General features: G+C 50.9%; 9 protein-coding genes across 9 annotated transcripts; 6 read left to right on the top strand and 3 right to left on the bottom strand.

The window, feature by feature from the left end:
• Positions 1 to 291: 291 nt before the first annotated feature.
• On the bottom strand, positions 292 to 3,583 carry M438DRAFT_353034 (kinase-like protein; the record flags this gene model as incomplete). The annotated part of the gene is made up of 3 exons (XM_029906835.1): positions 292 to 1,940; positions 1,995 to 2,289; positions 2,339 to 3,583. The coding sequence occupies 3 exons, from the start codon at positions 3,581 to 3,583 to the stop codon at positions 292 to 294; spliced, it is 3,189 nt and encodes a 1,062-aa protein (XP_029763158.1).
• A 3,310-nt stretch (positions 3,584 to 6,893) lies between these two features.
• On the top strand, positions 6,894 to 10,036 carry M438DRAFT_343378 (urease). Its single transcript, XM_029904972.1, has 8 exons — positions 6,894 to 6,919; positions 6,988 to 7,074; positions 7,133 to 7,159; positions 7,221 to 7,598; positions 7,651 to 8,438; positions 8,491 to 8,706; positions 8,759 to 9,674; positions 9,728 to 10,036. The coding sequence occupies exons 1-8, from the start codon at positions 6,899 to 6,901 to the stop codon at positions 9,806 to 9,808; spliced, it is 2,514 nt and encodes an 837-aa protein (XP_029763157.1). The 5' UTR covers positions 6,894 to 6,898; the 3' UTR covers positions 9,809 to 10,036.
• Positions 10,037 to 10,474: 438 nt separating this feature from the next.
• Positions 10,475 to 11,425, top strand: M438DRAFT_343376 (uncharacterized protein). Its single transcript, XM_029904971.1, has one exon. It carries the CDS (start codon positions 10,538 to 10,540, stop codon positions 10,946 to 10,948), a length of 411 nt encoding a protein of 136 aa, XP_029763156.1. The 5' UTR covers positions 10,475 to 10,537; the 3' UTR covers positions 10,949 to 11,425.
• Positions 11,426 to 11,643: 218 nt separating this feature from the next.
• M438DRAFT_313770 (3-isopropylmalate dehydrogenase) lies at positions 11,644 to 13,175 on the top strand (the record flags this gene model as incomplete). The annotated part of the gene is made up of 7 exons (XM_029902576.1): positions 11,644 to 11,674; positions 11,729 to 11,748; positions 11,809 to 11,829; positions 11,885 to 11,953; positions 12,004 to 12,099; positions 12,152 to 12,779; positions 12,833 to 13,175. The coding sequence occupies 7 exons, from the start codon at positions 11,644 to 11,646 to the stop codon at positions 13,069 to 13,071; spliced, it is 1,104 nt and encodes a 367-aa protein (XP_029763155.1). The 3' UTR covers positions 13,072 to 13,175.
• A 341-nt stretch (positions 13,176 to 13,516) lies between these two features.
• Positions 13,517 to 15,276, top strand: M438DRAFT_313767 (glycoside hydrolase family 43 protein; the record flags this gene model as incomplete). The annotated part of the gene is made up of 5 exons (XM_029902575.1): positions 13,517 to 13,861; positions 13,914 to 14,005; positions 14,061 to 14,680; positions 14,733 to 14,820; positions 14,878 to 15,276. The coding sequence occupies exons 1-5, from the start codon at positions 13,606 to 13,608 to the stop codon at positions 15,274 to 15,276; spliced, it is 1,455 nt and encodes a 484-aa protein (XP_029763154.1). The 5' UTR covers positions 13,517 to 13,605.
• An 846-nt stretch (positions 15,277 to 16,122) lies between these two features.
• Positions 16,123 to 16,556, bottom strand: M438DRAFT_159596 (uncharacterized protein). Its single transcript, XM_029899039.1, has one exon. It carries the CDS (start codon positions 16,439 to 16,441, stop codon positions 16,217 to 16,219), a length of 225 nt encoding a protein of 74 aa, XP_029763153.1. The 5' UTR covers positions 16,442 to 16,556; the 3' UTR covers positions 16,123 to 16,216.
• Positions 16,557 to 17,946: 1,390 nt separating this feature from the next.
• Positions 17,947 to 19,666, top strand: M438DRAFT_268888 (myo-inositol transporter; the record flags this gene model as incomplete). The annotated part of the gene is made up of 4 exons (XM_029900294.1): positions 17,947 to 18,076; positions 18,131 to 18,460; positions 18,516 to 18,936; positions 18,991 to 19,666. 4 exons carry the CDS (start codon positions 17,947 to 17,949, stop codon positions 19,664 to 19,666), a joined length of 1,557 nt encoding a protein of 518 aa, XP_029763152.1.
• A 594-nt stretch (positions 19,667 to 20,260) lies between these two features.
• On the bottom strand, positions 20,261 to 20,707 carry M438DRAFT_253501 (uncharacterized protein; the record flags this gene model as incomplete). Its single annotated transcript, XM_029899678.1, has 1 exon — positions 20,261 to 20,707. A coding segment is annotated over one exon (447 nt), but the record flags the coding sequence as incomplete, so codon positions are not given.
• Positions 20,708 to 21,139: 432 nt separating this feature from the next.
• M438DRAFT_159586 (NAD(P)-binding protein) lies at positions 21,140 to 22,697 on the top strand. The gene is made up of 2 exons (XM_029899038.1): positions 21,140 to 21,931; positions 21,979 to 22,697. Exons 1-2 carry the CDS (start codon positions 21,496 to 21,498, stop codon positions 22,551 to 22,553), a joined length of 1,011 nt encoding a protein of 336 aa, XP_029763150.1. The 5' UTR covers positions 21,140 to 21,495; the 3' UTR covers positions 22,554 to 22,697.
• The last annotated feature ends 6 nt before the right edge of the window (positions 22,698 to 22,703 follow it).

Raw genomic sequence — 22,703 nt, 5'->3', positions numbered from 1 at the left:
GAAGAAGAAGAAGGAAGAAAAGACAACGCCGCGCTGCCTGAAAGAAAAACATGAAACAAGAACCAATGGAAGCAATTATCATTAAGTTCAAAGTTTGCAGAAAGAAGAAGAAAGGAAGACGGTTAAATAAGAAAGTCGAACAAGAAGAGAACCTGAAAAAAGGGTATAAAAACAGGCGGGAAAGAAGAGATGCAGAAAAACACAATGCTCCGAAAGAAGAAGAAAGGGACGGGAAAGAACACTGCTCGAAATCAAGAGATGGAAGAATCAACAGGCCGGACAAAGGCCTTCCTAGTTGCTCCTGTCCTTGCCTCTCTTACGGAACCAGTCCATCACTCGTCGAGCACCACCACTGCTACCACCGTTGCCATGGCCCTCGTATGCGTCACCGAATTTGCGGTTCTTCTGTAGCACCGCTTGTTGACGATGTTGAGGTTTGGCCTGGACAGCGGACTCGGTTTCGTTGAAGCCAGAGGGGTATTGCTGTCTTGGTGTTTGAGCAATTGAGTCGGATGCTTGCGATTCAGCGGATTGCGAAGGTGTGTAGAAGTTCTCCTGTCTTGGTCGACCAGCACTGCTCTGTGGAGGAGTGTAGTTGTTGTACTGCTCTTGTTGCTGTTGTCTCGAGAATTGTTGTTGCTGCGAGAAACCAGGATCTTGCATCTTTGTGAGATCGGGGGCAGTCGCACCGCGAACAGGTTGGTGGGTCATCTTACGGCGGCCGTCAACGTTGTTATCATGCACGGTTGGGATGCTGCTGCTGGTGGTGCTCTGGCTAGGCGAACGGCTTCTGCCTTGACCAAACGCCATGACAGGCGATTGCTTGGAAGCAGGACGACTACGGGCGTTCGCTTGCACAGAAGCGCGTCTACCAGCACCTTCGGCAGCTTCGGGTCCAGATGCGCCGGAGAAGCTCATTCTAGAAAACGACACGGGCAGGAAAGAGAATCTTCTTGACGATCTAGGTCCAGCGGTCTCGCTAGTCTTACGGTTATAGCCGAAGGAGCGGCGAGAAGACTCGGTAGAAGGACGAGGAAGATCCTCGCCTGAGTGCGGCATAGCATTTTTCATGCTGACGGGAGGATACATGCGCGAAGACTTCTCTCTTTCTTGACGGGCATTGGCAATCTCTTGTGGAGTTGCCGATTGACGACGAGAGCCAGAACGACCGAATAACTTGGTAGTGAAACTTTCGACCGTGTTAGAGCGCTTGTGACCACGTACCGGTCTCTCGGCGGGTTGTTGAGGGGCGGCTTGGTAATCGCTAGGCAGATGTTGGCTGACTGGCCTTCCAGTGTAAGAGTTCCTCTTCGAGCCATCCTGAGAGTTAGGACCGGAGATGATGTAACCAGACGACTTGGGCTGCGAAAAGCGGCCTTCGGCGTTGGTGGCGGCAACAGTGGCGAGAGCAGGCTGGCCATAAGAGTTGCCACGCGAGGGCAATCTCGATCCGCTGGTAGTGGGACGAGCGGTTGAAGTCGGTGAGCCAACGGTGAATGGAGTCGAGTCCGTGACTGCTCGGGTAGGCTCGCGATTGGGGCGAACAGGCGGTGACATTGCAGACTGAGTGGCTGGGCGTTGCTGAGAGCGCTGAGGACCGGCGGAAGGGTCGTAAGAAGCAGGGTTGACGGCAACGGGACCAGCAGCACTGTCTCCCCTCGCGCGCGATCTTCCCTGAGAAGGTGGAGGAGCAGGCTGTGCCATAGCGACACTTGCAGGCAACGAGGCAGAGATAGGCTGCTGTCTTACAGTCTGTGACTGAGGAGCAACATACTCAACCTGGACTGTTCTACGTTTAGCATCGCGAGGAGTCTTGGTCTCAGGCTCGTTGATAGGAACATTCTTGTTGATAAGACCGCCAGGGACGGAGATTTGACTCGGTTTGGATGGCTCTCTGACCGAAGCACTGCGGGCGAGCTGTGGTACATCGTATTGATCGTCTGTGATTGCATCAGTCGCTGAATAGTGTCGCTTGCGTTGGAGGGACATCTTACCGGTAGGAATGGTGGATTCAACGATATCGGCCGAAGTAGTTGTGGTACTTGTTATGAAACCAACAACATGTGCATACTCGCTCAACCAGCTGTGACGAGCAACCTCAAATAGGTCTGCACGCTTTCTCGGGTCCGGAACCAGAATGCGACGAAGTAGATCGCGGGCGTGAGGGGTAACATACTCGGGGAAGGTCAGGGGCGTCGAAACGATGTACTTGTACAAGAGGTTGATGTTGTCACCCTCAGGGTTGGCCGGATCGTCATCGAATGGCAGGTATCCTGCAAGCATGGCATACTAGACAAATATTAGCTCACCGCTATTCCATGACATGGAATCAACTCACCAAAATCACACCGCAACTCCACACGTCAACCTTGCGACCAGTGTACAGAGAGTCACTAACGACCAATTCTGGCGCGGCATAGCATGGGCTACCACAACTTGTCTGCATAAGATCACCACGACGGTGACCAGTCGGCTGCAGATGCTCCAATCCCATCTTGGAGACGTATTCTTTGTTGTTGAGGTTGTACTCGATCTCCTCGCCGAGTTCGTCGTCCGGGCTGAAAGTGTTGGCGAAACCGAAATCGGTAATAATGATGTTGCGGTTGCGGTCCAGCAGCAGATTCTCCAGCTTCAAGTCGCGATGGACAATACCCTTCTTATGCAAGTAGCCAACACCTGAAACGAGCTGTGCAAACAACCGACGGGCCGCGTTGTCCTTAAGGTAGCGGTGGTTTAGGATGTAGTCGAACAGTTCTCCGCCCGATGCGTACTCGAGGATGATGCCGATGTGCCTCTCAGTCTCTACCATTTCGTGCAGGCGCACGATGTTGGGATGTTGCAGTCCGCGCAAAATCGATATCTCACGGTAGATCTTGGGCAGCCGGTTGGGGTTGTTGCCCAGTGTCTCACGACGGATTAGCTTGATGGCAACCTGCACTCCTCCCTCTTTCTTCCAGCCCATCTTGACTTTGCCAAACTCTCCTTCACCCAGTGTCTGTCCGAGAATGTACTCTCCAAACTTAGTCTCCTTCCTAGGGTGGCTTGACTTGAGGTGTTCCTGTCGGCGACGGGGTGCGGCTTCCTCGGGGGCTTCCATGGCTGCCATCGATGGTTCGTGGTGGTGGTTGGCTGAGATGGGTTGTGCTTCAGCGACGCGGGCTCGTTCACGGGCGGCGTCGGCTTGCGGGTCGTCAATGACTAATCTGCTCAAGATGGCACTGTCTTCACGGGGAAGGGTGTCGGGGATCATCTGCCTCGGCGACGAGGGTTGGTCCATCTCTTTCCGCCGGGCCTGCGACGGACTGTCTGCGTTGAGGTGAGGGTGAGTGGACATGTATTCTTGTTGAGGCATGGCGGGTTCCATCGAGTCATAGGCGGTAGAGATCTTGCGGTGGTTGGGCGATGCCTGGGCCGAGGACGACGAGACCTGACGGGCAGCTACGGCAGAAGGGCTGTCGTAATGTGAAGGGCCGCTCCCGGTTGACGGTCTTTGGCTCTGAGGTCTGCGCGCCGACGAGGGCGAGGCATTGGGAGAGGACTGGAAATGCTGCGGCGGCACGGCATGGAGCGCGGCCGACGACATTCTACGGCTGAGGATAGGCGACGGTGAGCACGGCAGGCGCACAGAGATAAGGAATGAGCGCGGTCGAGGTGCTCGCTGCTCAGGTAGGCGCGGTCAGGCGGCTACGGCTAGGGCGACGGGGCTTGACGACGGCGTCGCGGACTTGACGGGGGTTTGGACCTGACGGAGCGTGGATGGATGATGTGGGCGTGTGATGATAGTAAAGCGCGCGCGGGCGGTGAGAGCGTGCCTGGTGATTTTGACGTCTCAACCCAAAACCAGGAATCGTCCAACCAAGTCAGGAATCAAGATGCACGCAACTGAAACGCAGACCTTCGATCCGCTAATTTCTGCTGGGAAAAAGCGGAAGCCGCGAACAAAGCCTTGAGAGTTAATAGTATGCAATAAGCGAAGTGCCTCCAGGAGAACAAAGCGTCGGGCACCAGCAAAGAGCGATCGTAGACACACGAGGAATGCTCCGGCGATTGCTTCTTACCAAGACTCGATACGGCTGCGACGACACGGTAGAGTCTGAGCGACGACAGCGAAGCAGCAGCACCACGAGTAGCAGCAGGCGACCAGGTCTCACTTCTCGACCGAAAGAGCGTTGTCTGTTTTGATAATCTGAACTCTAACAAGCCGTTCTCCTTTGTTTGCCCTTCTTCCCGCAAGCCAACAAGCCCCCTAAATCGTCTACATCTCGGCTCTAGTCAAGCCAAGCTCCAAATTAACCCTGCCATAGCGCGCCCTACCACAGAAGTCATCCACCAAGGGACCACTCAAATACCACTAGACGCCTGCCTCCGAGACATTTGGCTTGACCGCTATCCACTCTCTCATACTGACCATCTATCTACTACATATCTTTGCACTCCAACTCGTTCTCTCTTCCCTCGATGCCCGTTACTCTTTCTCTGTTTCTGTCTCGGCACCCGTCTGTTTGGTTATCATCGTCCGTCACTTGTACCGTTGTTTCCCCCTAGTTCCCCCGTTACCAGGCGTCCAGCGACAGCTTCTGCATTGTTTCAGAACTTGTCCTACCAATCTCGCTCCTCTCGTCTTTCCATTCCATCATCCCCATCTCATGTCTATCTACATGTACGACAAACTTGAGATCGGGGTGTTCGGCCATTGAGAATAACATCTCGACATCCTCGCACTGGACGCGGTCGGTTCTCAAAAAGCATTGTACATTTCTACAGCTAAGAGTGATAGCCTTTAGCCCAAGCAAGGCCCAAAGTCTGCCCTTGTATCTTCGCCTATTGCTCTTTCTTACTCCGACGGTGCTTGCATAGTCTATTGCAAGCTCATCCAAGTGGCTGGGTGCTGCCGTCCGTCAGGCCCACTCGTCTACCATCCCTTTAAGATCGTGCTGACGATCGACGTCACTTTCTTGCCTTGACCTTCAGATTGATTAATGTCGTCGCCAGCTCTCGGGTAGTTCGACTCTTGTTTGCCTGATCCGACTCTCGAATCTACGAGACCATCTGGGATGACGAATTCACACACCTAATCACAGGCATACGTTCAGCAGCAATTGCGAGCGTTCAAGCACAAAGTGATGAACTGACATGATTCACATGGGGCTTTATCACTTGCATGGCGCCGGAAGCGGCATGCGAGGGCGGCTGGTCGGTCGAAGTTAAATCCTGTAACAAGTCAGCCCCTTCTCCGCGTCGAGGCCCGGCTGGACGAACATGTGCCAAAATCACATGCAAGAACGTTTCGCCCTCCTGAAATTGTACACCGAATACTTTTTGACAGTGCTGCCAAACAGCTGCCAATATCATGCAGTCAGTCAGCTGCTGTCCATGGCACCATCAATCAACAACTTGCAGTCCGTATTCCCCGATGCGCCAGCTTACCGATATCAGACTCAGGTCAGAAACATGCTTTATCACTAGGGCTCGTGCTTCGGGATTGTGTCTCTCTCTGTTTTTAGCCATCCATGGTCATCAACCAAAAAAACAGACTCTGTTCGATTCATCGTCTCGTACGTTTCGCAGCCGAACAGCGGCATGATGCAAATGTTTCATGTACCTGAACATCCCGTTCTTCAAAACGTCCTTCCATCAAGCATGTTTCTGAAGTTCTGGGAGAAGTCTCTGGTCGAAGTGCGGGATCGAAAACGCAGGCATCCCAAACGAGCAATCGCGGAAATTCGTTGTCCCAAGCACAACATCAGATGGTGTTGGTAGCCGCTCCGTCGACCAAGGCTATTTCCGGCGCCGAAAATTGAGATCAACCTGGCTCGGGTGATGGACCATCAATGCCAAGCAGATTCGCAATGTGCTGCAAAGTCGATCAGAGACGACAGTCGTCGATGGTGATGATGGACTGATGGTCTGAACACCGCTTTTGACAGCATTGTGGAAATTCGGCAAGCTAGGGTCTATAGTGTTGTATTGCCCGGCAAGCGCGCTTTAAGGACCCTAGCCGAACGGAAATTGTGGACGGAGGCCTTGAAGCTGTCAAAGCAGGCACACAGCCAACACAGTCGCGGCAGACGAAAGCGACATTATTGACAAGGCGCACCGTGGTCCGTAACTCGTGTCCTATGGTTCAGGCAGCGATAGCATGACGTCCCGCTCTTCTAGAATGTGTCGTGTTTCTGGGCCGTCAAATGACAGGGGAGTCGCGTTGCTCGAGGCATCGATCGTAGTTAGGTTGACCCGATGAACGTCAAACAGAGATGTCAAGATAGGTATGTCGAGGCGTCTTCACACCAATCAGTCGTAAAGCACATCGAGAGGTCTTCTATACCGTGTCATGTTCTTCTGCAGCAGTGGGAGTTTTGTGTTGCTTTCAATGGGCACGTTGCGAGAGAAATGATGCAAAATAATCATGGTTTCCAGGGTGACCCTGGCCTTGGATTATGATGAGCTCTAAGGTACGATCCAGGTGCACCTTGGACTTGCAGGTCCCGAGAACGAATGATCCTACATCTCTCAGAATACGTGCTCACTTTCCAGTCTGTGCATACTATGTAAATGTCCGTCTGCTTGATGTTCCCGTGTTTCCACAGAGGTAGTTTGTTCGAGCACCATCATTTCCCCAGGAACGGTCAGACAGTATATCGATTAGCTAGGTAAATGAGAGTGCTCCATGCATGCGTCTAACGATATCTAAGACATTGCGCAATCTGTATACGATATTGGCTAGCCCGTGAAAGGTGTAGCTTACGTCGATATCGATAAGTCTGATAACAAATGGCAAGGGGAAGAGGAGAACGTGGGGGAGCACATAGTAGAGAGTTTGCCAAGCAAAGGTGGGGGTTTTGGTGTGTCAAGACTTGCGGATTCGAGCAGTTAGGAGTGTTTCTGGTAGTCATTCGAAATGCACCTGACTCCGAAAGAGGTACGCATCTTCACGGAACTGTCTGCATGTGATGGTGTGCTCTGAACTAACGCGATGAATGTTTATAGATTGACAAGCTGGTTGTGTCGCAAGTCGGCCAGCTTGCACAACGTAGATTGGCACGCGGTGTCAAGCTAAACCACACCGAAGCGACGGTATGTTGATTGCACAGCATGACACACACACCTTGATGGCTACTGATGCTCCGGCCAGGCTTTGATTGCGAGCGTTCTCCAAGAAGTTGGTCCTTTTTCTACTTCCTACCGACTCGAGTGCAGACCAAAGTAACGCGTCGCGATAGCTTATCCGTGATGGCAACCACTCAGTGGCAGATCTCATGTCGCTGGGCAAGACCATCCTCGGCCGCCGCCATGTCTTACCATCCGTAGTCAACTCACTTGCCGAGCTTCAAGTAGAAGGAACCTTCCGCTGCGGTACCTATCTGGTCACTGTTCACCACCCTATCAGCTCGGATGACGGCGATCTCGAAAAGGCCCTGTATGGCAGCTTCTTGCCTGTCCCGGACAAGCATGTCTTCCCTCACGCCGACCCCTCCGAATACGCTCCAGAAAAACAGCCCGGCGCCATCATCCCCGTCAAGAATGGAAAGATCGTCCTGAACAAGGACAGGAAGAGGATACAATTGAAGGTCGTCAGCAAGGGAGACCGTCCGATCCAGGTAGGCAATTGCGATTGTGCATGGCAGCGAGTGATGAGGTTGACACGGCCAGGTCGGATCGCACTACCACTTTGTCGAGACAAACCCCCTACTTGATTTCGATCGTGTCAGAGCACTAGGCTACAGACTGGATATTGCTGCCGGAACCTCCGTTCGTTTCGAACCTGGTGACACCAAGACTGTCAACCTCGTTCAGATTGGAGGCAATCAAATAATCAATGGAGGCAATGGCCTCGCCTCTGGTTCCCTTCACGATGCCAGAATCGCTGAAGGCCTCGTCGAGAAGCTGCAGAAAGGCGGCTTCCACCACACTCCCGAGCCTGCTGGTGACTCTGCTCATCTGGACATGTTTACTCTCGAACGTGAAGCCTATATTTCCATGTTTGGTCCTACTACTGGTGATCTTGTCCGCTTGGGTGCCACTGATCTCTGGATCAAAGTCGAGAAAGACTACACTCAGTACGGTGATGAGTGCACCTTTGGAGGTGGTAAGAGTATTCGTGATGGCATGGGCCAAGCTTCTGGACGTTCAGACATCGACTGCTTGGATTTGGTTCTGACCAACGCTCTGATTGTTGATTACACTGGTATCTACAAGGCCGACATTGGTGTCAAGAACGGCATTATTGTAGGTATTGGCAAGGCAGGTAATCCAGATGTCATGGAAGGTGTCGATCCTAACATGGTTGTCGGATCCAATACGGATGTCATTGCAGCCGAAAAGGACATTGTCACTTATGGTGGCTTCGACAGTCACATTCATTTCATCTGTCCTCAGCAGGCTCCTGAGTCTCTTGCTGCAGGTGTTACCACCATTTTGGGAGGTGGCACTGGGCCTAGGTAAGCCTCACTGACGACCCTCTGTCCTAGCTCGACGCTGATTTTGCTCTAGCACTGGTTCAAATGCTACAACCTGCACACCTAGTGCGTGGTTGATCGAAAGTATGCTTCAGGCTACCGATGTTATTCCGCTCAACGTCGGTATCACCGGTAAGGGTAACGACAGCGAGCCTGGTCCTTTGCGCGAACAAGTTGAGGCTGGTGTTTGCGGTCTGAAGCTCCACGAGGATTGGGGAACCACTCCCAAGGTCATCGACACTTGCCTGAGGTATGCATGAAAGGTCACTAATTCAACACGCGGTCACTAACAATTCCTACAGTGTATGCGATGAACACGACATCCAGACCTTGATCCACACTGATACTCTGAACGAGTCTGGCTTCGTCGAAACTACTGTCGCAGCGTTCAAGGGCCGCACTATCCACAGTTACCACACCGAGGGAGCAGGTGGTGGTCACGCGCCAGACATTATTTCAGTCGTTGAGCATGAAAACGTTCTTCCGTCCAGTACAAACCCCACCAGACCTTATACTAATAACACACTTGATGAGCACCTGGATATGCTCATGGTCTGTCACCATCTGTCGCGCAACATCCCCGAAGATGTTGCGTTTGCCGAAAGTCGAATCCGCGCCGAGACAATCGCAGCCGAAGACGTTTTGCACGATCTAGGTGCCATCAGCATGATGAGTTCCGACTCACAAGCCATGGGCCGCTGCGGAGAAGTCATCCTCCGCACCTGGAACACAGCACACAAGAACAAACTGCAACGAGGATACTTGGCCGAAGACGAAGGCACCGGCGCAGATAACTTCCGTGTCAAGCGCTACATTTCCAAATACACCATCAATCCAGCAATTGCCCAGGGAATGTCGCACATCATCGGCTCCATCGAAGTCGGCAAATTGGCTGATCTTGTTCTTTGGCATCCGTCCAAGTTTGGCACCAAGCCTACACAGGTTATCAAGGGTGGTATGGTGGCTTACAGTTTGATGGGTGATGCCAATGCTAGTATCCCTACTGTAGAGCCCTTGATGATGAGACCCATGTTTGGCGCCTCTGTCCCTCACAACAGTATTGCCTTTGTCAGCAAGGCTGCACAGGCCAAGGGCGTGCGCAACAAGTGTGGTCTGAGGAAGAGAGTGGAAGCTGTCATGAACTGCAGAAATATCGGCAAGTCCAATATGAAGTTCAACGACGTCAAGCCCAAGATGAAGGTTGATGCGGAGAGCTATGTGAGTTCCTTCCGGTGATCGGTTCCTGTGACATATACTGACTTTTGACGCAGACCGTAGAGGCGGATGGAATGATCTGTGAGGCCGAGCCGTCGAGTGAATTGCCTCTTGCTCAAACATACTACTTGTATTGAGGTGTGTCTACGGAAGCGGGGTTGAAGTGTGATTATGTTTCTGGATTTGCAGTCACGACTGAAACGAACTCACTGTCGCGTTCATAGTTTCCATGTTCCTTCGCCTTATTCATGAACTGTATTCTCTCTCGTCTCGGACTTGGGACTCTTTGCGTCCTCAATGTAGAAAGCATGATCTTCCTATGTGCATGGTGTGATCTATTCTCGAGGTCGGGGGTGTATCAAGCTTCTGGTCGGGTTCAGTAGCTCATAAGCTTCACAACTTTGCTTGACGGTGGTGTGAGCAAGTTGTTTCCGACCCTCTTTGCTTCTCCACCTACAAACAGCTCGTCGTTTTCCCTTTGTTTCTGTTTCTCCTTGCTTCCTCAACAAGATCTACCACTGTTGACCACCGAGTCTCAGTCTCGATCAATCATGTACATCACCAACCTCCTCCTCGCCATCTGCGTTACTGCTATATACGTAACAGCAGCAGCCCTCCCAACCACCCCCCTCTCCACCCGATCGCCCTTCATCCCAGCCAGCCTCCAAGATGAATACATCCAGCTGCTCAAGATCAATGAAGACTATCTGATCGAGAAGAAAAAACACGAGAGAGCGGAAAGACACAAGAAACGACAAGATCCTGATCTTGACCGAAAATACCCCGATCATGATAAAATACTGCCTAAAAGTCCAAAGAACTATCAACCTTGTGTCAGCGGCGTGACGGCCATGTGTTATAGGTTGATGGATATACGGTATGTTTTTTTTTGTTTCTTTGCACCCCTATTCTTCTTCCTCGTTCTATTTTTATCCACCAAGACACTGTTGAACGTTTTTTTGATTGATGAAATTTATAGTCAGGTCATTCCGCAGGTGTGTAGAGATTGCGACATCATCCCTGTAATGTATGAGGAGACTCAAGGGGTACCGCCTGCGAAGGAAGAAGGGATAAGATTCCCGCCTCGTCAACTTGAGAAAAGAGATGTTGAGATGGAGATGGAGGCTGATGTGGAGATGGACATGAACCACGATCCCAATGGAAAATGTCATGTCAGAAAGGAACTTCCCAAGTGTCAGAAGAAGATCAAGAAAGGGTATGTTTTGTCTTCCCACTTCCTCCTCCTAACCAAATATTCCAGAAGTGGTGGGATATGAATGGCTGACTTTGTGATTGAAATAGAAAATTCCCTTTGCCTGCTTATTGTAGGGATTGCAGGTTCACGCCTGATGGGAGGAGGTTGCCCAAGCCTTGTCGTGTGGATCCGGAGAACTACAACAAATGTGAGGGTATCGAGGAGCTTCCTGATGAGAGTGAATATGATAGTGACTAGATGAGGGTCATTTATGCGACTACATATCTCGTTTCGCTTTTTCATGAGTTCTGCTCTTGGCTTGGTCCAGGCAGAGTGGTAATATTGCTGGGGGTTCATGGGCAGGACATATCCCTGATGCGTTATGGGAACTGTGGCATGAAGCGTGCGGAGATTGGGGACTGAAGAATGGATGCGGAGGTTGATATAATGATAGGCGGTAGTTGATGTTGCGATATTTCTCTGTATCAATCGAAGCCTCCGTCGATATATCAAGACGGTGCTGAATATGATGGTATTGAGATAGCAACTACAATTCGAGATCTGACAGTCGTTCCAACATTGTATTGCATGAAACGAAGTTAGAGTAGGTGAAGTTGGTTCGATATGTGTCAAAGGCAAGCGGAAGCGGGCCGATTCGGAGAGTCGACGGACTCGGGTGCCGATGTCGGAACAGCTGTGGGCGCCCCGCCGTCTCACAAGGAAAGTTGGCGAAGGAAAGTTGACCATCTACACACAACACACACACATTACTACACTATGCCTTCATATAACATTGTCGTCTTTGGCGGTAAGTGACAGTCTAAGACGCTGCAAGGAATTGAACCTGACTGACTCGCAACAGGTGACCACTGCGGTCCTGAGGTACGATCACGCCTATGACATAACTGCTATACTCGATTACTCACTTTTCGCTCCACGCAGGTCACAGCTGAGGCTATCAAGGTACTTGAACACTGACTCAAGCGGAAAGAGTAGCAATGGCTCACGCGATATACAGATCCTCAAGGTGATTGAGAAGGAGTCCAAGGACATTTCCTTCAACTTCAACGAGCAACCGCTTGGTGGTGTACGTCTCCTCAGACACTCAACAAGAAGGAAATAGCTGACGCTCTACAGGCTTCAATCGACGCACACGGCGTTCCCCTTACCGACGAGGCTCTCAGCGCCGCAAAGTCAGCCGATGCCGTCCTTCTCGGTGCCATCGGTGGTCCCGTACGTTATAAGAGATGTTCCCGCCAACGACATGGTCTGACAAGAAGAACAGAAATGGGGCACTGGCGCAGTCCGTCCCGAGCAGGGTCTCTTGAAGCTTCGCAAGGAGATGGGCACATTCGGCAACCTCAGACCTTGCTTCTTCGCCTCCGACTCGCTCATCGATGGCTCTCCTCTCAAGGCCGAAGTCTGCCGTGGTGTCAACATCAACATTGTCCGTGAATTGACCGGTGGTATCTACTTCGGTGACCGCACCGAGGACGATGGTTCTGGTTACGCCATGGACACTGAGCCCTACTCACGCCCTGAGATCGAGCGCATCACTCGTCTCGCTGCCAACCTCGCTCTCGCCGAGAACCCCCCAGCCCCCGTCTGGAGTTTGGACAAGGCCAACGTGCTCGCAACCAGCAGACTGTGGAGAAAGGTCGTCACAGAGGTCATGGAGAAGGAATTCCCTCAATTGCAGATTGGTCACCAGCTTATCGACAGTGCTGCCATGATCCTGGTCAAGAACCCTCGCGCTCTCAACGGTGTTGTTGTCACCAGCAACTTGTTCGGTGACATCATCTCCGACGAGGCTTCAGTCATTCCCGGTAGCTTGGGTCTTTTGCCCAGTGCTTCCCTGAGCGGTGTTCCCGATGGCAAGAGCAAGTGCAACGGCATCTACGAGCCCATTCACGGTATGTCTCTCAGTGGTTCTCCTTCCTCGGACTCCCACTAATTCAATTCACAGGTTCCGCACCCGACATTTCCGGCAAGGGTATCGTCAACCCCGTCGCCATGCTCCTTTCCGTCGGTATGATGCTCAAGTACTCCCTCCAAGAGCCCGAGCTCGCCAAGTCCGTTGACGAGGCCGTCAAGATTGTCATCGAGCAAGGCATCAAGACTGGCGACATTGGCGGTAAGGCAAAGACCACCGAGGTTGGTGATGCCGTCGCCAGCGAGCTGTCCAAGATTCTCAGCAAGAAGTAAAAGAGAGGATACGCAAAAAGCTACGCAAGGATATGAATTGTATAAAAAGCGAGGAATAGATACGACACCCAGCAGCGGAAAATGACATTTATTGATGATCTTTCACACCCTACACATGTTCCCTTTCCTCTTCACATTCAAGTGCCATCAGAAGACTAATAACAAGCCAGACAGAAGACGCCAGGAACAAGATGCGCAGCAGAATCTCGGAAGATCATCTGCTCGGTCATCGGGTCAAAGCAACTGACTTCTATATAGCACCTTCCCAAAGGATCACCATCTCGAGCATCAACCCCACGTCTTGGTACCATGCACATCTCCCTTGGCACCATCACCAACGGATAAATTATCACGACAAAAAACGACATCCATTCCTTGTACCCCGCAAACCTTGGTATAGCCTCACCAGCCCTTCATGCACCTGCTCATATTGCATTCGGGACAAAGCATACCGGATCCTCGTCTTGGTCACTTGTTATATAATATTGCAACAGTGCCTCAATCACCCACATCTCCCACTAGCAATCTTCCATCATGTTTGGAAAGAAGTCACTTTCTTACCTGCTGCTTGCTGCTGCGGCTCAAGCAAAGTATATCGTCCCTGGAGGCAGATGGACCGATACAGATGACAATCTCGTCAACGCACATGCTGGTGGTGTGACCGTTGGTAAAGATGGCAAGTTCTATCTTTTCGGCGAGTACAAGACTCAAGGACAGACTGAAGGTGGAGGTATTTCTGTCTACAGTAGTGATGATCTTGCTACTTGGAAGTCTCATGGTTTGGCTCTTGGTAAGTGTTCAAACAGAGTGTGGATAAGAGAACGATAGATGCTGACGAAGAGTAGAGCCTATTGAAGGACATCCTTACATTGCACCTGACAAGATCATTCAGAGACCGAAAGTGTTGTACAATGCTGTCGATGACCAATACCATGTCAGTCTTGTGTTACATTGCTTCTCCACACTGCACCCCTAACTAACGTTAACAGATGCACTGGCACGCAGACAATAGCACTTACGGCTGGCTCCTTCAAGGCCTAGCAATCTCCCCCAACATCACAGGTCCTTATACTTTCCTCAATGCCACCGCCCCCTTCGGAAACTGGTCGCAAGACTTCGGCACCTTCACCGACTACAAGACTCAAAAGTCCTACGCTTTGTACTCAAACGGCGACCGCAAAGAAGCCAGAGATGTCTACCTTGCCGCCTACGATGACTCTAACACCGAGTTGGCGGAGATCGTCCATCGCTTTGACAAGTATGATTTGGAAGCTCCTACGATTATCCAGACAGACAGTTCCTACTATGCTTTGATGAGCCACAAGACTGGATATAGACCTAACAATGTTGTCGCCTTCAGAGCAAACAGTCTTGCCGGTCCTTGGAGTCAACCTTTCTTTGTCGCTCCATTGGGGACTAGAACGTATAATTCCCAGTCTGGCTTTTCGCTCAAGATCAACGGCACCAAAAAGACTACTTGGTTGTATATGGGTGATCAGTGGGACTCGAACTCCCTTTGGGAAAGCAGATATATCTGGTTGCCTGTTGACATTGATGACAACAAGCAAACTCTCAAGTTGGAGTGGTATGATATCTACGACTTGGATGTGTAAGTTGGCCACAAGAAACGATACAAGGCAGAATACTGACGAAAGATGCAGCAAAACTGGCCAGTACAAAGAAGTCAAGGGCAAGACCTACTACGCCAAAGACGCCGTCACAGCAGGCGATGCTTTCAAACAGGAAGCCGTAAGCATCTTTCTTCTTCCCTGTCTTCTTCCATTCAAGCTGACACATCCATTACAGAACTTCGCATCCTCCAACACAATCGTCACAGGCATCTCCGGCAACGCTTCCACACTCACCTTCTCCAACATCCAAGGCTCCGGCTCTCCCCAATGGATCTCCTTCTACTATCAAAACACTGATGACATGGGTTTCGGCGACCAACCCGGCGGCTCCCCGGATCGCATCAAGACGCCTTGGGCACTGCGCCGTATCGCTTCTGTTGTGGTCAATGGCAACAGCAGTGATATTCAGACGCTCTACCAAAGAGACACACACAAGGGAATCATCCTGAGCACCCCACTAAAAGTGAATTTGAAAAAGGGCAGCAATACCATTACGATCGGTGGATTAGATAACGGTATTGATGTCAAAGGAGCGGATATTGATAGGATTGTGGTGTATCCTGCTGAGAAGTGAAGATGTAGATGATAGATTAGCGGAAGGAATGTTTCCTCTGATCATCACCCGCATTTGGAAATTGATATTGCTAATTTTTGACGAAGCAAACACGTACGGCCACAGTCAGCTGAAAACTGGGCATCCCGTCCGCTCTGCCATACATAAGCAGTTGAACGGCAGATTAGTACTACGGTGGGTGACCACGTGGGAATCCCTGCTGCTGTACGTTTTCATCTTTTGCTGCCTTCTCGCGACAGATAGCTTTTTGCAATGTATGAAAGAAGTAGGAAAGTGTCTTGCCATGTTGCTAGGCTAGTGCTAGGGGTACTGTTTGTATCTTTTAGCTTCGTGCTAGATAAGAGAATGCGACAATACGGTCTTGGATGTTATATATGCGTGCATCTTCTTCTGTAACTATTATAGAGTTAGCCCTTTGGAGAAACATAGGTTTTTTGACGGTGCTTTAGAGTTGTGTGTAGATTTATTCTTTTTTTGTCTTATTTATTTCTCAGCACGTCCGCGATCGGCCCCACAATCTCGTGTTTTGGCGTGTTGTGCCATGTGCTTTCTCGCGACCTGACCACGAGGTCATGACATGTTTGGCGAACTTTTGACTGGCTACTAGGTGCCTTCATATCTCCGTGGAACTCGCTAGAGAGACACGACGCGATATCCTTGACATGTCACGGGACCGTCTTGATCGGAAAGGCGACGATGCTAAATGCAGCTAGCTATTCATCACTTCACCTGAAGCGCTTGAACCTTTTGTAGATATCTGGACGTTCAGAGTGAGAGAATCGAAGGTCAGAATCACTGCGAAGAGGACGTACCACATCCATCCTGGAAGAAGAGACGACACTGCACCGGATCGCCCCTCTTGGACTTCTTTACTTTTGCTTTCTAGAAGACTGATTTCTCTTCTCTCATTCTACCTGCGAGAGTGCTGTAGGATCACATCTCAACCATTCGAATGAGGGCGGGAGGAAGAAACAGGAGGCGAAGAACGCAGCTGTGTGGAACTCAATCTTGGACATCGCGCAGAAGACCTCTCGCCTTGCGACCGGCTGCCTTCTCCGGAATTCTCCTGGCTAGAGGTGGCCTGTTCGGTCTCAGCTGCCAAACAGCGTGTGGCGAGCGATGCAAGTGCTGTACATCCGCTCCAGTATGGGTAAAGCTCATACATCCTTTGCTTTGACAGTACCGGCTCGATCGTCGGATACTTGACTCCGCTCACGAGGCCTTCGAAAGGCTATACTAGCATGACGGGATTGGTCAAAACCACAGTCGATCACCGTCAAGCTCGCCATAGGTCCCACTCCTTTGCGGAGGCTATCGGCGTCTCCAAACTACGCCACATCTGGTCATCTGGGACTCCTCTACTGGATGGACCCGACGTCGAGCTGTTGCGCCAGGGCTAGGCTGCTGTGGGCGAGTCGTTGAAGATCGGGCATCTGAAGAATTGCAAGCCGAAGCGAGCCAGACCTCTTGCGAAGGATTCGGAGGTGGAGACTCGAGTTCTTCCTGAGGGCCGCCAGAGCCTGACTTTAGGCCTCCAAGGCCAGGCTGTTCGAGACGCTGAGTATCTTCTACAGATGTGATGCCGTGCACGTAAAAACTCCGTACAGACCACCAATTGGAACCACATGGACCTTGACTGAGAGGCTAGACACTCATCCCAGGTGCTCTCGAAGTTGTTCTTGCTCTTTGGATGAAGCAAACTTCCCCTGGTCTGATCGGTTGATTCCGGGCAATGCCTGACCCCATCACCACAGGTACTGGAGATGTCTTCCGAGCTTGTTGTAGGGCTTCGAGTCAAAGGCCGAATGGATGAAGCACCGAGTAGAACCGCTCTTGGTCTGCAGAAAGATGGCAGACGTCGTTGACCTCGCTCAGTTTCTTCCCTTTCAGAGAAGGTGTTTGTGATCACGAAGTCGGCCGCTTTTGGCAATTTGCGGCCCGCACAACCAAGCTTGAAGTGCACGACTAGCAAACAGTTTCAAGTATCAGTAAAGGCTGAATATTTGCCGGAATTGAGACCGAAGCACAAGCCGAGTTTGATAGTGCATGTCTACCAACGCGGACACTGTATTGCCACAAATACTGTATTCGCGTGGAGAAGGTACGTTTTCGCAGCGTTGATTGCCCGAATCCCTCATCCGCTCTAGTACTTCCCCGGGCCGATTAGGGCGGGCCTTCCACGAAACACCTCAGACACGGTCGGACACGCCGCGAATGTTCCTGCCTTTCCAGGGAGTCTACTCACCATCTATCCAATGATTGCTATCCCCGCATGATACCCCAGTCTGGGGTATGCGGCCCCGGATAGCCCCATGACGATCTACTGACCTCCGCTCTTGCTTTTCGCGTGCCGGTCGTAACCCTATTGCCTATACCGGGAACGTGCTCTTGCTCGCGCATCGGCATTTGGTGGGTCTAGAAATGATGAGCAAAGCTGGGGATGCGGGGGCTTGGTCGAACTCTGATAGCATCCCAAGTCGAAGATATATAAACTGTTGAGCCATCCCCATTGTCAGCACTCATTCATCTATCTATTTGACATACTCATTCGCTCAACGGCTTTCAGAATTTTACTGCTCGCTTAAACGTATAAGCCTCTTTCTTTCGATCGCTACTTTTTCCACCATGTCCACCGACAAGTCCAAGGGTGGAGAGATAGAGTATCTCGAGATGAAGAATGCCACTGTTAGCGAAAGCTACGAGAAAGAACGCAACCTCGACTCTATCGAAGACACCAAGCCTGGTCCCTTCGTCTGGCTTTGCGCAACCGCCACCGCCATCGGTGGTTCCCTCTTTGGCTGTTAGTGCCTTGATTCATAAGCAATGGTCGTATAAAGATACTGATATGATACAGACGATACAGGAGTTATCTCCGGCGTTCTCGTCGTCCTTGGTAACGACCTCAATGGAAGACCAGTAACGGACCATGAGAAAGAAGCCATTACCGCACTCTGCGCCGCCGGTGCTTTCGTTGGCTCTATCATCGCTGGTCTGACCAGTGACAAATATGGTCGCAAGCCTGCTATCTGGTTTGCTTCAGTTCTGTTCACCATTGGTGCCGTCGTCCAAGCCGCATCCTACAGTATCGCTCAGATGTGTGTCGGTCGTTTCCTCATCGGTCTTGGAGTCGGTTCTGCTGCTATGGTCATTCCTCTCTACATCGCCGAAATCTCTCCTGCAAAGTGTAAGTCATGGAAGAAACATAGGCAACCAGACATAGACTAACGTAGAGCTTTCAGACCGCGGTCGCATGATCTCAATCGATATGATCTTCCTAGGTACTGGTTCAGTCCTCGCTTACGCCTTCGCCGCTGCATTCTACAAAGTCACACATGGCTGGAGATATATGATTGGTCTCGGAGCTATACCCTCGATAGCGCTTGGTGTCTTCCTCTTCTTCTGCCCCGAATCACCTCGTCAATTGATGGCACACGGCAAGCGCGAGGAATGCATCGCTGTTCTGAGAAAGATTTATCCTCAAGGCACCGAGGAGCAAATTGCCGACAAGGTTCTATCAATTGAGAATGGTGTCAATGCGGCAAAAGCACTCAACGAGGAGGTCTCATCACGCAAGGCAGTCAAGTATCTGTTTACCATCCCTGCCAACTTCCGTGCTTTAGTCGCTGCTTGTGGTTTGATGTTCTTCCAGCAGTTCTGCGGGTATGTTGAGCACTCCTTATCAACTTGATCACGTTTCTGACATACTCATTACAGTTTCAACACACTTATGTACTACTCCGCCACTCTTTTCGACATTGTTGGCTTCAGCAACCCCATCGCTGTCGGAACCGTCGTCGCTGTCGTCAACTGGATCTTCACCGTGCTTTCCATCTTCATCATCGATCGTGTCGGTCGTCGCCGTATCCTACTCTGGACCATGTGGGGCATGCCCGTATGTCTCGCACTAGCCGCCGCCTGCTTCCACTACATTCCTCTCGACCTCAAGACCCTTCAACTCACCGACGACAAGATCGGCTGGCCTGCATATGTCGTCCTCGTCTCTATGATCCTCTTCGTCGCCTTCTACGCCGCTGGTCTAGGCTGTGTACCCTGGCAAGCCAACGAGTTCCTCCCCATGGAGGTTCGCGCTATGGGTACCACTTTCATCAACGTCTTCAACTGGGGTCCCAACATTGTCGTCTCCTCTACCTTTTTATCCATGATGAAGGGCATGACACCCAGTGGAACCTTTGGCTTTTACGCCGCACTGTGTACCGCTGGCTTGGTCTTTGTGTACTTCTGTTTCCCTGAAGCTTCGAATATGACTCTTGAGGAAGTTAGAGAGGTGTTCCAGCATGGCTTTGGTGTCAAGTATGCTGAGGAGTGGAGGAAGCAGTACAAGGCTGATCAGAAGGCTATGAAGGAGCACGCAGCTTCTGGTGCTGTCTGAACTGCTGATCGATAAGGAGTGGAATTGATGTACTGGACACGTGATTGGAAGAGAAAGGCAGGCCGCTCTTTGATGTAGATATGGATTACGATATATGGGCTGGAGTATATGGACATGTGAATACGATCAATTTCAAGCAAGTTTCTATCTCCATGAGTGGTGCCTTCCTCTCTACAGACATAACTTGCAGGTCTCACAAGGAGGCAAATCAGCTGCGAAGATTCTCAATCTGTCCGCGAGGGCAATCATATCTAACTGGTCGCACCTACCTGTATTGATGAGGGCCTCGTGTCCACTCCAAGTGATCAGCAATCTTGCTTCAAAAATGAAGGTGGAAAATTTAGGAAGCACCTTCGAGGAGAAACGTCTTGTTCCTTCCCTCGAGGCTAATTAGTGCCTTCCCAGGACTTTGAATTGGATGCAAAGTTTGTGGAAGGCACGAGATTGATAAGATTCGCTCTCTCCCTTTGCCAGTTGAACGTGCTAAGATGAATGTGTAAACTGATTTGTTTTGATAAGGAGATATGACCTCAAACGCCAGGCAACTCCGCATGATCGAAAGACCTAATACCTTCCCTTTTCAGGAGACCAATAAGCACCCTCATAAGACAAAGGCTTATTCTCCCTGACCCAAACCTCATGCTCCTCACTCTTATGCTCTGGCGGAATCAACCCGTTAAACTTCCACAGATTCCTCTCGGTCTCTTCAACATGATACTCGCAATCGTAATCTTTGTCGTAAATGTGCGTTTTGATGGCCTTGTCGATCATGCCTGCTGTTCTTCTGTACGTTTCCGTGTCGTTGTCGAGCCGGATGGCGATGTGCTTGATGATTATGCGGATGAAGGGTTTGGGGGTTTGGTCTTTGCTGGTGCCGCCGACGTAGACGTTGGTGGGGGAGATTGTGTTGAAGTGGACGACTACGTAGAAGGCTGGGAGGCCGACGGAGGTGTAGAGGTTGGTGATGTCGGCGGCCAGGGCGGCTTTGGTCTCGGCGTCCTCGAAGACGCCAGGAGGGTGGTAGATTTGCCAGAGAGGCATGATTGTGCAGATGATATATATTTGAGTTTTGGGTGTGGTGTTGGTGGCTGGTTCTTCGTGGTAGACAAGATTTGAAAATAGGACGAGATTGATTGATTATTACAAGGATTCTGGGAGAGGCTGAAGCTCTTGTTTTATATGTCAAGTACTTCTAGGGGATTAGTGAACTCAACGTAGGCCCAGTTCTGGCGATTACTGATAGCTTGCTCCAGGTGCGTGAGGTGGATACCGCTATAGCCGTTAGTGTTGCCATAGTGCTACAGCTTACGGACGCAATCATCAAAATGAAGCTTGATGATTCGATTGAGGTGTTGGAGCAAGGTGGTATGATTTTGCCCGCCCGCTGCTGATCGCACTTGCGTTACTCAGGATTCTTATATTCATGACGGTGTTGCGAATGTTGACTGATCATGCATTGGCATGCGCCGATTGTTTAGTCAACATGTTGCCAAGCTCTGCTGCGGCTCAATGTCGGATCCTCGCCGAGCACAGACCTTCCCTATGCGCCTCGGCTGCGGAGCAAGATGAACTCCGCGTCGACCATCATGGTGGATTTGCTGACATACAATCAAGAGGCTAGCAATCCTCAATGTTAGACGAAGTCAGCATAAACAACGCAACATTATATTGCCTTACGAATCACATTCCGGACTTAAGTGTGACTGTGGATGCCTGGAAGGATTTGAGAGGGGTTAAAATGCAGCCAGTTGCGCCTGCCTCAGCCTAATACACTGCTATCGTATCTCACTTCAATATCTTGAATTCATTACAAATTCACCCACACTTCAATGAAGATGTCAGAATCTCTCGTCTTCATCACTGGTGGTACCGGCTTCATCGGTGCCGAGGTTGTGCAACAAGCACTTGAAGCAGGCTACCGCGTCCGCCTCAGCATTCGAAAGCCCGAACAAGCAGAAACAATCAAAGGACGTTACCCAGATTATGCCTCCAAGATCGAGACAGTCGTCATCCCAGACATCAGCGAACGTGAGCCCTTTGAGACAGCCCTGGAGAATGTTGAGTATGTCATCCACCTTGCTTCTCCTGTACCTGGCAAGGGTGTGGACTTGAAGGAAGACTACATCAAGCCTGCTTTGCAAGGCACCGAGGCAATTCTGTACGCCGCACTCAAGTTTCCGAAGATCAAGACCATTGTCGTCACGTCGTCAGCTATCGCTCTGCTGCCAATCGATGCTCCTATGGTGACTGAACGTGTCCTTCGTGGTAAGATTGATCCGTAGCTGCATTGAAAACATACTAACAATCGGCAGAGGATACTGGTGAAGTCCTGCCAGTCGATGTCGACATGGAACTGCCAGAATCACCTCAAGAGGCTCACGGCATGATGTACCGTATCTCGAAGGTCCTCGCGCATCAAGCCACTCGTGACTTCCTCGAGAAGGAAAAGCCCTCCTACAAGCTACTCACAACCCATCCCACGCTGGTCATTGGCGAGAGCAGAATCCAGAACTCAGCTGAACAAATCGACATGGTGAACGCAATGCTGTGGATGACCATCCAATCCGCGAAGCCAGCTTATCCCTCGCTCTGGGTCGATGTCAAGGATGTCGCTACTGCTCATGTGAGCGCCATCGATACCCCCGCGCCTTCTGGTACCGAGTTCATCCTGTCTCTGAACGGTGTGACCTGGGAGGATATCGCAGCTTTCACAAAGAGCGAATATCCGGACCTGGCCAAGCTCGAGCCACCATTCGAGGGTCCAGTGACAAAGGTAGTCACTGGCAACGCGGAGAAACATCTTGGCTTGAAGTGGACTCCGTGGAAGCAGACCTTCAGAGAGACGATTGAGCAGCAGCTGAGCTTCAATGATGCAGGCTCGAAGTAGGCGTGGAGTTTCAGCACCGCGAGAGGTCCAGTGATAAGGATAATGTCGTCAGATATCGTTTCCTTAGTATTACACAGTCCGGTGATAGTTTATGTGCGATTTCATGGTTGCAATGTGCTGTTTTAATACCTTCGTAACATGCAAAAGGGG

The sequence above is a fragment of the Aureobasidium pullulans genome, assembly GCF_000721785.1.
Source record: "Aureobasidium pullulans EXF-150 unplaced genomic scaffold scaffold_4, whole genome shotgun sequence".
Classification (NCBI taxonomy): Eukaryota; Fungi; Ascomycota; class Dothideomycetes; order Dothideales; family Saccotheciaceae; genus Aureobasidium; species Aureobasidium pullulans.
Note: the sequence above shows the minus strand (reverse complement) of the source record. Positions and strands in the feature narration are given on the sequence as shown.

Coding starts and splice junctions, on each gene's coding strand:
- M438DRAFT_343378 (XM_029904972.1), top strand. CDS start 6,899: ATGCACCTGACTCCGAAAGAG. Junction 7,160..7,220: donor TTGCGAGCGTTCTCCAAGAA/GTTGGTCCTTTT, acceptor GCGTCGCGATAG/CTTATCCGTGATGGCAACCA. Junction 7,599..7,650: donor AGGGAGACCGTCCGATCCAG/GTAGGCAATTGC, acceptor TGACACGGCCAG/GTCGGATCGCACTACCACTT.
- M438DRAFT_343376 (XM_029904971.1), top strand. CDS start 10,538: ATGGATATACGGTATGTTTTTTTTTGTTTCTTTGCACCCCTATTCTTC.
- M438DRAFT_159596 (XM_029899039.1), bottom strand. CDS start 16,441: ATGTATGAGCTTTACCCATACTGGAGCGGATGTACAGCACTTGCATCG.
- M438DRAFT_159586 (XM_029899038.1), top strand. CDS start 21,496: ATGAAGATGTCAGAATCTCTCGTCTTCATCACTGGTGGTACCGGCTTC. Junction 21,932..21,978: donor GACTGAACGTGTCCTTCGTG/GTAAGATTGATC, acceptor AACAATCGGCAG/AGGATACTGGTGAAGTCCTG.